This window comes from Myiozetetes cayanensis, unplaced genomic scaffold, assembly GCF_022539395.1.
Source record: "Myiozetetes cayanensis isolate MyiCay16 unplaced genomic scaffold, myiCay2020 scf6-25, whole genome shotgun sequence".
NCBI classification, from domain to species: Eukaryota; Metazoa; Chordata; class Aves; order Passeriformes; family Tyrannidae; genus Myiozetetes; species Myiozetetes cayanensis.
This window is the reverse complement of record NW_026087853.1, coordinates 25196776-25209734: the sequence shown is the minus strand read 5'-3', so window position 1 is coordinate 25209734 and position 12959 is coordinate 25196776. Positions and strand designations below refer to the sequence as shown.

General features: G+C 34.9%; 1 protein-coding gene across 1 annotated transcript in view; it reads left to right on the top strand.

Annotated features, from left to right (window-relative positions):
- The window catches only part of AKAP6 (A-kinase anchoring protein 6), a 272508-nt gene that overhangs the window by 178200 nt on the left and 81349 nt on the right, over positions 1–12959 (top strand). The window contains 2 exon segments of the mRNA XM_050335742.1: positions 3358–3506; positions 9300–9420. Of these exon segments, the coding sequence (XP_050191699.1) occupies positions 3358–3506; positions 9300–9420 (270 nt within the window).

The window sequence follows — 12959 nt, the reverse complement described above, 5'->3', positions numbered from 1 at the left end:
CCATCCTGGTAGGTAGAGAATCTGTAAACGTGTGTAAGAAGGCCATCACCAGCATCTTTATTGCCTTTTTATTGCAAAAATGGTCACTTAGAAGAGGACCATGAAGTGGAAAACAATTGCTGAGTATTATTGCCTGGCTTTTTTTTTTCCCACGTTCAATTTTTCATATATTCTGATGAGCTGCATCCTCTGGAAATAAAAAAAAAAAAAAAAAAAAAGGAACTGAATTCCACTTCTGGGATGGGGTACTAAGAGTAAATGAATGATTGGCTCTCTCCCAATTCCCATTACCTATATTTGGGATGATGCCTATCTCAGTCGACTTTCTCAGGATTTGCTAGATATCCATGTCCATAGAGGTGTGTTTGTGATAGAGATTAAGTTCTTAAAGTTAAGTAATAATAAAGCATATGTAGGGCAATCTGAATATGCACATTTAATGTAAGATAAAAGGTAAAACAAGTAGCTTTTCTATATTTGATTAGCAATTAATAAAGTTGCAATTTTATTCTCCCAGAATACTGCAAAACTAGTCCTTCATTACTAGTAAAGATTTTAAATTGAAAATAAACTGCAGTATATTTATTACATATCTGTACTGTGTACTATTTTCTATATTGTGCCTTGTACCTATTAGCTCAGCTTCTGCAGAATGTAGTTTTTTGAGACTTAAACTGATCAATACCTACTCAAGGTCTTCAAAGGCTCTTTGGATCTGCAGTTGATATCAGTATAACAGAGACAAAAAAATGTTTAAGTACAACAGTGAGATAGATGAATACATACAGAAAAGAAATCAGAGAGATCCATCTGAAACTCTATGCTGTCTGAGTTTGAGTTGCTGTAATTGTTCACAAACATTGAAGACAGAAATTGGGTTTAAAAACAAAAATAGTTGATTTATGGAGGGATCATATTTCTGAGATACAAGAACTGGTTGTATTCAGGATTCATAGAGTATGATGTTGATGGAGTTCATAATCCTTAGTACAGGAGGGTCTTATATTTGTGAGGAAGAAATAGTGGATTATTATTTATTCCTCTCCCTATATTTACTTACTCTTTCCATCCTGTTTTTCCTTTCCTCCAGTATTCTATTTCATCCTTCTTTTTCTTCCCCCATTTTCTATATACAATATGATTTGCCTATTTACAAATATTTTTGTAAGTGAACAGAGAATGAGAGATCAGTGAAAAGATGATGCCTTTATTTTTCCCATTTCTTATTTTAAAATATAGAGGAAATTATAACGAGGCAAATAAGAAAATACAAGAAGAAAAAAAAATCTCAATTACTGGGATAGTTGTGCTATTTGAGAAATAACTTGTGTTCAGAGATGAATTTTAATTGATGTGTGTGATATTCCAGGGTTTAGGCTATATGTGAATTCCCTCTTTTTGGAGTACTGGGGTGGGAGGTTGTGTATATAATTTCAACAACCAAAAAGACACCAAACCCGAACCTAAACCCCACCCAAAACCTGTAGAAAAAGCAACAATTAATTATCTTGATTTACAAACCCTCTCTGAAAATGGGGGAAATATTTTACTTCAAGTTTTCCACAAGATTTCCCCTAGAGGCTTAAAACAGTCACAGATTTTAGTTTCTAGATCTAATTGTTTTAGAAATTTAGTGGCCATTTCTGAGTTATATAAACAGCAGTTTTAATTACAGTTTGTGAGAAAGCAGAAAAGTCTTATAGATTTCTCAGACCTTAATATTGTACTCTAACTGGACAGATCCAGCTAGTTGGCCTTCTATTCAGGTAAAGTTTCTTCATTGATAACCTTTTGTGGTTTAATTTTCCACTATTTTAAAGTAGATATGAAAGCCTTGAATTGCATTTATTTACACACTTAAATACCTTCATGGATTAATTGGAATTTTTATCTTCTACCTCCTTGGAAAACTACTAATAATTTCTGTATTTTCTGGTTTTTTGTTTTATTTGTTTGGGGATTTTAATTTCTCAAAAACATTTTGGGGTTTAATAAAAAACAGAACTAATCTCACTCTAAGAAGCACCTGAGAGAGAAAATGATAAATGTTTGAATGAGAATTTTTAATAAATTGAATTTTTAAATGGCATACATTATTACTCAGCAAAAATTACACCAAGACAAGGCATAAGCAAATATAAGAAACTGTTATTACTGCTGGTTTATAAAGACATTCCAACTTTCCTTCAGAGAGCTGACATTCTTCAGTGCCTGTTTCCCTTCACTTGCTTACACTTTCCCTACATTTTGCAGATTACCCTTCTTGTCTCTGGCCGTTTCACTACTTTTATTTTATGGCTGCTGTTAATTGGCAACTGTCAAGCTGTCAGCAGACAAACAAAACTTTACAATTCCTGGCTTCCCACAGCAGAAAATACAGGAGAGTCCTTACACAAAATTTCCTCCGTGCTTGTTGCATTTTCTTGCCATAGCACCAAATAGTTAAGCAGGCATTCCACTCCTAATGGAAATAAAAGTATGTAGTTACACAGAAGTAGCGCTTTTTGAAGCATTATCAGAATTTGTAATGCTTTTTTTCTTTCAATGAAGTATATTAAAAGAAAACAATAGTATATTGGTCACAAAGTGCTTTTGAACTTACTCTACCCTCTGTTTTTGTACTATTCCTAGGGGCAAGTGTGGCAAACAGCAGATTTTATCCTTGTATCATCTGGTTCTCTGACCCTCAGAAGCATACTGATCACCACAGCTGCAATAAATAAAGTGTCTATTCAATCAGTTATAATGCCAAATATTATTCAACATTCTTCTGGCCAGGCACAAAGTCTGATGGAAAACAGCATATCTTACTTATTTCCTTTTTCCTTGCAATTAAAATTGCTGAGTAATCAGTATGCACCAGAAAGCAGAATGTGAATAATGCCAATTTACTTGGGTTTGTTTACACTTACTATTTGAAAGAAAAATACCTGTAACAATATGGCTTTCATTAATTAGGAAGCACAGGCAAATTGTCAACTATACCAGTCTTGAAGCCTATAAGAAATGTAATTTTATGTATCTACCAGTGACATTAGTGCTTGATTCCTAATATCTTTTTTTATTCATGTGCAGATAAATTTAAGCAGGATTTGGTTGGCTATGCATCTCATGGAATATATAGCACTTTCTCTGATAGAAATTTAGTTAATTTCTGGCATTTGGGATTACGGTGTACTTTTTCTCTGACTTAATGGTTCAGCCTTTTTCACTATCATGCAAGGAGAAAAATGATTGTATGAATCATTTGGTTAAAATTGTTGCAGTCCAAAAGTATTTGTTTCAAATGTATTCTTTCTGAATTTTTTTTTAAATGTTCTGTTTTGTTTTTTCCCCCTCTTTGTTTTCTTTTTCTAGGCTGAGGTTCAGCTATGCTATCTGGAAGCACAAAGAGATGCTGTTGAACAGATGTCCTTAAAACTGTACAGTGAGCAGTACAACAGTAGTAGCAAGCGAAAGGAAGAGTTTGCTGATATGTCAAAAGTTCACACAGTGGGAAGTAATGGGTAGGGAACTATTCTTTTTGTTGTTTTATTCTCACTGATCTGTGGTTTTTTTTACATGATATACTTTTTCTTACTTCTAGTTAACCAGAATTTTTCTTCCTAGGCCAAGAGGCAGGGAAAAGCTCTCTCTAGATATATTTACTTTTTTCATATATGAATGCAAAAACAATGGGTTCTGGATAATTTATCCAAATTAAGGTTTGTTCATATGACTACCTAACATTATTTAGTAGTAATCTGTTATCTGCATTTAAAAAAATGTAATGAGTCCTTTTTTCTTTAGGCTTTTCTCCTCCAGTGGCTTCATATAATTTGATTTCTTAGCATCTTCCAAGAAAGAATCTTTATAGTGTATTCATACCTCTACAAGACCTCTATAATAATTTTTCTTCTAGTGACTAGGAAATATGAATATGGAGCCATTCACTTATAGTTCAAACATCCTGGTTTTGTACTTCAAGAAAGCATTAATTTTTACTGTTTTCCCTTGACTTGGTCATTTCAGTCTGGTTTGTTTTGGTTTTTTAAAATATATATTTATATATTATATATGTAAGTGTACATATAAAAGCATTCTTAATATTTTGAACAAAGAGTCTTGGACAAATAAATCACTGGAGGATACTAAAATGGCTTCTTGCTACCTTCCCTTTTTCACAATCAAGAAAACTTTTTGTTCTGAATTAGGGCTTTCTTTAAGATTTTTTGAAAACCGTATCTTCCAACTCCTAGCACCCCAAAATACACATAAAAATCATACCTGTGAGACCATAATTGTGTAGGCCAAAAGCAGTTCAAAGGAGCCAACTAGTGCTTATTGTTTGAGTAAGCCCTCATCCTGATAGACATTTCCTAGTAAATACAGTAGAACTTTTGCGTGCAGTTTCCTATGCAAGGAAAGTCATTGACCAAGGTGTTCATGAGTTCTTTATCTCCAGAACTTCCTTTTCTGATTGTTAACTCAATGTTCAGGTCTTGGAAACACAGTTTTATTAAATTACCGACTGTAAAGATAAATGAGCCTTGTAAACATCCCCTCTTATTATACAGAAAGATGACTGTTTTAGAAAAATTGATGTGGGCTAATTATGTAGGATTACTGAGATCTTGATTACATATGCAGAAATCTGTCAGATTCTCAAACACGCCTATGCAGCTAGTGCCAACCATAAAAATAATTTGTTCAGAATTGTTGTGTATATGTATATAAATGTGCTCTGAGGGCTACATGTTCAAAACTAGCTTCTAATTTTGCAGCCATCATTGAATGTGAACAAGACTTAAGGCTGGAGGATGTGGAGGATCACATCAACAGACATTTGATTTTCCTGAGAGTAGGGGATATAAAGCTTTAAGCTTTGTGAAGAAATCCAGTTTGTAACTCCACATACCATATGTGATAAGTAAATAGATCCTTAAGTGCACTTGTTTGCACTTGTAATTACATGCTTAGGATTGGGAATGGTCATCTGCTAGTGTTCCCTACCTTTTTGTGCTGTGGCTACCTTTCTGGGCCCTTCTGGCCACCCCAGGTCTTATAGACTCAGCAGTGACTTCAGGGGCCAAAGGGCTGGAGTCAGATCAGTACAATATCACATATTCTGCCACTGTAGAAATTAGTGGGCATTGAATTCAGAAGGAAAACTTCCAGCTGAACAAGTCTGAGGTGCTGTATTGAACATAATGGAAGTGCCTTTCAGCTCTTTGACAATAGAGTTGGTATAAAATTTCCTTACTGCATGCAAACCGTGGACAGAAACTCCATGGTAGAATGACATAGGTAGGGACTGAGATCTATACAGAGAAGGGGCCATTTGCATAACTGGGAAAATTAGCTGTTGTCAAAGATTGACCTAGGAGAAAGAAGAGTGTCCACAGGGAGAACAAGAGTTATTGTAGATGATGAATTTTTTGTATGACATGGATATGTGTATGTGTATATGACATTTGGGAGAGGTGTGTTTGTGTAGGAAATAGCTAACCTCGGATAGGTGGGGTAGTATTTGCAGAATAGGGTGATGCTGGTGGGTGTATAAAAACCAGGAGATTTCCTGCAAAACAGTGATCTTGTTAAAGAGGTGATACAGAGGGTATATGTGCATCTGCATGAAAATGGCTGAAGTGACAATGGAAGAGAAGAAAATGAATATCCACTGAAGGAGAACACCAGAAAGCCATGCAGCAAGAGGCAGCCAAGAGTAGTTGAGAGCAGGTGCATAATGTTACAGTAAATCTGACTGGAAATATTACTTCACCTCAGAACTGGGGAGGAGTTCGTACAGGTACTATTAGGAGATATGGATACAATTTTTTACATCACCATTGTACAATGTGAAGGCCAGATCCTAAGAGTCTGTCAACAACTAGTATTGGGCCTTCATGGATGAGGCTTTGAGAGAAATGCATTATAGGGGCTTTGAGTATGCACAGAATATAAGGCAATTTTAAAACTGTTAAGGTCAAACCCCCAATTTCTTCTATATCTTCCTAATTAAAACATGTGAGAAGAGTTCCAGAAAATTATGACCCAGAAACTTGAAGGAACTTTTTGTCTGGCTGAATTTTTTTGGTAGGTATACCAGTGTGTTTACAGTACTTCTAAATGCCATGTGAGTTATGCCATCAAAGAAATACTACAAACTTCAAGTGCATGTTAAACATGGAGAAAAAGGCTGATGGAAATAGCTTCACATTCCTTTTTATTTATTAATGCCACAGATGAACTGGTTTTCTCATGAGAAAGGTGCTCATGAATTTTCATTCAAAATAATAAATTGATGTCCACATTTTAAGAAATATGTTTAGGGTTCAAGGGATTAGACATACAACTCTGCATATCTGATTTCCAGTTTACCAAGACAAAATATACTTCTTAATGTTATTTTAGTTATAACACAGCTAATGGTTTCACTTATTAACCAAAAAACCTATATTAAGGAAGATGTATTTACCTGCCGTTTAACTAATATTATAGCATTTTTGTTTGCAACCTTTGGGTACTTTTAATGGAGGATTTATTGTTTCTACAAACAGATGACCTAATTTATTTCTTTTTTAGCAATTGGTGGATTTGGATAATCAACCAAAATTAGATCTTTGCTATGGTTCTTGCAGCTTAACACACATCAGTATTTCAGAAGTTGTGCTTTCCCTGGTTCTGCCTGTGGTGAAATAAAAAAAAAAAAAAAAAAGCTAATCTCAGAAAAAGTAGATTCTGAATAAAAAAGAAATATTAAATATACCACAAAAATACTGACACGTACATTTGAATCTTAACCTCTCACTGATCGTACAATTTCTGGATTTTCTGAATATCTTTTTAGCAGCTTAGTAACTTGCATCCTCTTCCAAACAGTAATTTAATAATGATCACTAAATTAATCCTTTTAGATGCAAGGCATTAATTATAAAAACAAAGCCGCTTTTATATATATATTGGATATAATTTAAAGCCATTAAAAATATTGCAATCCTATTAAAAAATATATTGATGATGCTTTGTAGGCTGACTACACTATCTTCAGACTCAGGCAAAGAACTGCCATGGGTGGTTTGCTTAAAAATGCTCCCACTTAACACCCCCCCCCCCCAAAAAAAAAAACCAAAACAAAGAGAGAATAAGCACAGTATGTAAATTATGGGGGAAAAAAATTCCTCACTATATCTTGTATCCTTTCCTGGTTTTTTTCCAGTGAATCCTGTTTGTCTCACCCTTCGTTATGGGTTGAGTTCCTATTTTGAACATAAGTTTGAAATCAAAATGTTCAGCTGCTTTCAAGTGCTTATCTGGGTTTTATAAAGGTCAAAGAAAAGTGCTTTTCTGTTTCTTTAAAGAATTGGTTCATTCTGTTACACCAAGAGATAGACTAATTTGGACTGTAACTAAGATGTGGTTTTTTAGACACAAAGCAGGTGTTTGAATCCAGCACATCTTCTGCCTATTATAGTAAAATCCAAGTCCACTTCCTGGTGCAGTTTCCAAAGTTATCCCATCCCATTCTGGGCAACAGGTCATGAATGATGGATGTAGGCTTTGTTTCACATCATGTTCATATCTTAATTTAGGTATTTCATTGGTACAAACCATCCAAGTCCACTGAATCTCTACTGATTTATATGATGTGAAGTCTAGCATCCTATGTCATAAAACCTATGTTTTAATAACTGCCTGTCAGTTTTATGCCTTTGAATAATTTGGATAAGATGGAAGGGAAGAAGGGGAACAGTAAGTACTGAAGACACAGCATGGTTATACTGCTTTCTGGGGAAGGGATAAAGACTCAGTATCACTGCCAAATATGCCATTCAAGAAGGACTTTAGTTTTATGTTAGTTTCAAAATGATATCAGAGTCAAATACCTCCTCAAACAGGAGAAAAGCCCTGAACTCCAAATGAAACTATATTTCAAAAATGGTAACTTGCCCTTTGATGCTTGTTCTTCTTTCTTTATAGTAACATTGCTTACCTTCTCAGGGAAGCAGGCAGCTTTAAGTAAGTGCATCTCATAAATTATTGAGTAAAAGTACACTAAATACAGTGGATTAAACTAGAGAGTTACTTCAGAAGCAGGAATCAGTGCTTGTACATTATACAATACTTTCTTTGTTGTCAATTCATTGAAAATAATACCACAGAAGGCAAATGCTTTCTTCTCTCTTGCCTGCTTTCTTGCAGAAAGACAGTTCTACTTGTCACAACTTTATCTATAAGCTTTCAAAATTACCATGCATATGGTACTCTAGTTAATAACTGAAACTGTGATAGTACTAATAATATTAAAAACATGTTTATTGTTTCTCTGTTGAAACACTGCTAATTTTTTTAATGAGGTTGCTAAAAAGTTGTTAATAATTGGAGAAATTAGCTTTAGTGGAGAAATTAGCTTTAGTGGAACATGCACTATTCTTTGATCAGTATGGGAGTTTTTTGATACCACTGGCAAGGCTTTTGCTATTTCCAATTTCGTAAGTTTGAAGATCCCCTTTCAAGAGGTATCTTTTTGACGAATGTGCAGTTTTTCATCATATACCTTCTGTCTTGTATCACAGTGTTTTAGAAGAATCTATGCTTTACTTATTCACTAGGCTTTCAATAGAGAATCACATTAATCCTTTTAAGCTCCTTATTCTAATGATTTATTTTGTTGAAAACCGTAGTGATCCTCCTTTGAATTTTAATGATTGCTGGCTATTCAAGGATTCATTGTTTTGACTTCCTGTCCTTACCTTTGTTTCTTACATGTCTGTAGGGAACACCTGTCTAATACTGTATCTGGCCTTAGTTCTCACTGGCTTACCATATTCACTCAAGCCTATCTTAAGGCGTTAAGTTGAAATGCTAGCTACTCATCCATGAAAATAAATGTAGGATATTTACAGACATAGGCAGATAGACAGCAGAGGGATGGCTGAATGGATTTAGTAATTTTTTTACGTAAATAATATTTTTATATGAATTATATCAAGATGATTGTTGCAAAATTAGCTCAGTGTAAAGTCAGCAATATAAAACCATTAAACAGCATCTATGGGGGATTTGTATTTCAAAATTTTTGAAGCAAATGCAGTATGCCAATAGTTGTCAGGATTTGGCATCAGCCACTGAATTTAGGTCATAGCACTGGCTTAAATTGGATTTCAGTTTTCATTTTCATCCACTCTGTATAAATACAGAATGTCTCTTTAGAAATATAACTTGGAACATCATGAGTTTTCAAGAATATATTATTCTAATACAAGATTTTAACAACTACACAGTATTTATGCATAATACATTTTGTTCCTTATCTACAGCCTTTTGGACTTTGATTCAGAATACCAGGAGCTCTGGGATTGGCTGATTGACATGGAATCCATTGTGATGGACAGCCATGACCTGATGATGTCAGAGGAGCAGCAGCAGCATCTTTACAAGGTTAGCGCTACCATAACTGCCTTTACCTAGCTATAGAAGATCTGATTAGCTTGACAAGTCTTTCTCTCACAGGATATCGCTGCGTTCATTGTATGTATCATGGTGTCTATTAGAATTCCCTTCCCTGTCCCCAACCTCATTTCCATCCCCTGTGCGCTGACAGGCTGCACCGACATCATAATTGCAAGAAAGTTCCCTTTATCACATTCTATTTGGTGTAATTCTATAGAAGGACAAAGATTTGTCTTCAAGATGAATAGAAATAAATGAAACTGCATTAACAAATAGACTGAAACAAAATGAAGGAAAAAAATGAAATGGGAACATTTAACAAAATGTGTTTTGATTGGAGCTTTCAGCTGGATTTTTATCCACCTTTCAGACCTTGTCTGGAAAGAAAGACATTTGCCTTGATTTTGGTTTGCTGCTGCCGGGATACAGAACTCTTCCAATTTAATTTTTATTAGTTATACATACAGTAGACATTGTCATGTTAACTCTTCACACTTGGTTGTGATTTGAAGAACATGATTATGAACTTGCAGGGTGAACTTATAGGGTTTAATTCTAACATACAGATAACACACACACACACGGTTTCTCTTATTTGCTATAGCAACCTTGGCCCAGAAGCTTTATCGCTTCTTTTAGATAGACAGTACTTTTAAGAACTTCCTCAAAACGTGTGATTTGATCCTAAAATTAATTCAGGCTTCACTGTGTGTCTGAGAATCTGTAGTCTACAGGTCTGAGGAGTGGTGGGGGAAAGAAAGGAGAGGCTTTCGACAGAAATATCAGGCTGCAGTAAATCTTCCTCATTTAGGCAATTTTTATTGGAGTAATTCTGACAGTTGTCATCCTTGAATTGCTTTGAGCATATGGCATATTTCAAAGAGCAGATTGTGAATCATAAAAAATAAAATTAATAACTAACCACAGAATCAGCAACACTATAATGACAAGAAACAACTACCCTCTAGCTTTTTTTTATTTCTTATCAAATAAATGGTACATTCAAGGTCAAATAGAAGTTGTTTTCTTTCTTCTATGATTGCATGATTTGATAATTTCTTAAATATAATACATTTTTTCTTGCTTTGTCATCCTAATTTCTTGATGGTCTTCTTGAATTTTATTCTTTCTTATTTTGACACTTTTATTTAAAATACCCAGTGAGAAAGGGTTGTCGCCTGAGTTAAAATATGTTTATAAATGTAAATATAGTTCAGTTCCCAACTATTTTAGCCTGCAAGTGAGTTTAATTCACTGGCCTCCATCTCATGCTTTGGCAATGATTTCTTATTTTTGCTAATGTCTTTTTGCTAACTTTCTGAGTGCTTTATCAGACCTAATCAACACGTTAACAATCCTGGCCTTGGCTAGGCTCAGAAATAAACAATGTCAGAAATGGGTAAAAAGTTCCTTGCAAACCTAAAATAAGATGTTTTTGTAGTGCCAGTCTATATAAGGCCAGCTTGGACCAAGCCTAATTTAACCACTAGTTTTAGTGCCATACTAAAAAAAAAATTTTAAAAATCAATAAACATAAATATTAAGGCAAAAATTCATCCTTCAATACCAAAAAGGAACAAAGCTCAAGCATCCAGCCCAAGTATTTTAGGTGCTATTTAGGATACTTCCCTTTCTGATATCCAAATGTAACTATTAAGAAGAATTATAGATGGTAAGGCAGGGATAATAACACATGATGAGAAGAGTAAAAGAGAACAATAATTAAATAATGTATGCAGTACAATATGGTGGTAAAATGGGGAGTATTGTATATGCAAAATAGGAAGTAGTAGTTTCTTAATATTATGAAAATCTGTATTATGATAGGTATGACACTTGGAAAAGCAGAAACTTTGTGTGAGCTAGAGTAGCTCAGTCTGCAGGCTGAGCAGCACAGATGAACCAGCACAGATTCCAAAGCACAGGCAGCTTATTTGTCCTGCAGTTTCCATCATAAGGTCACCTGCTACTGTACCAGATTTGAGCCCTATCTCAAAATCACCTATCTAGTACTTCGTCACTGCATAACCACTTGAAGAAGGGTAGAAACAGACTCCTTGCCCTGCTGTGGTGAATATTCGCTGCATATACCTTTCTAATAAAAACAGCAAGCAAATCATTACGGATTGAATGGAAGACTTAAGTAGAAATGTCGAGTTTGTCTGAGATCACTAAGGAGTCTCCATAAAGCAGGAGGAGTATTTTCAGGTAATGTAAAAATCTTAAGTGCATTGCATTAAGAATGATCAGTCTTTCCAAAAAACAACACCCCCCCAGACCTTCCCCCCCCCCCCCAAATGAATCACCTCCTGAAGTGTTGAAAGCCCCATAATTTCACACATTTAAAAGTAGACAAAAGACAACATTAGCAAATGTAACTGAAGGAACAATTCTGCTCTAGCAAAGATGAGATAAATCACTAGGTCTTTATCATCTTTAATTTCAGAGATTCATGTAACAGTGAATCATGCCCTCAAAAACAGTATTAATTGTTTTATAAAACTAACGTAATAAACCTCTCTTCTAATCAGTGGTGACACCCATTTTATTTGGAGGCTTTTTTACCGAGTCGTGGATGGTCTATTGCTCACAGCTCAGAGGCATGAGCACTGCCTGCACCTTCCCAGAGAGCACAGCCGTTCTGCTCTGGAGGGAGAGAAGGCAGTACAGAGAAATCCAGGCAGCTGTTATTACCAGAATTCCTCAATGACGTGGGGTGTTATGAAAATACAGGCCTTGCTTTAGCTTTTCTTTATCAATTACAACTTCAAATGTGAACCTGCTAATTGCACTCTCTTAATTTTGGTGGATTCTCCTAAACCCACGGATCTCTCTTCTCACTTCCGGAGCTGAAAAGTAATTGCTGCTCAGAGCCAGCTCAGCAAGCTGCCTCTGCCAGGGAACCTGCTGTGGTATCACTATTACCAACAGTAATCATTGCCCCTAAGGAGCCTAGGAATGGGAAGGAGCAATGATAAAACAGGTAATTCAGAAGGGAAAAGCATACATTAAAGCAGCATAACACCATATATAAATGCTAAAATTGTATATAGGAAAATGAAATGTATTTTCATGGTTAGAGTATTTTCACAGTACTCTGTTTTCAGAGTCAATATACACTTAAGTCAACTCTCAGCTTAATTTTTGTCTATAATATTCCAGGAACTTCCTAATTAAAGAGAGATAATAAGGATCCTAGTAAAAACCCCATGTTTTCTTTTGCCCTAAATACAATAGGAATAGCACATACATATTTTTTTGTAATGGTGAATACCTATGTATTCATTTCTCTAGATTTCCTAGATTTCAGTGCAAACATTTTTTTAAAAAAGAGAGCGTAGTCCTAAATGATTTCTGCTTTACAGTCCTAATCTGGCTAATGATTTTGAAAATTGGCTAGTGTTTGAAAAAATGGCAGTCACAGAATGAATTGATGACACTGTATTTGTCCTCTTATGCTTTATCTTTATTAAGAAGAAACCAAAAAGAACATTTCCATGTTTTTGGACTCTTGCTTCTTTGTACTT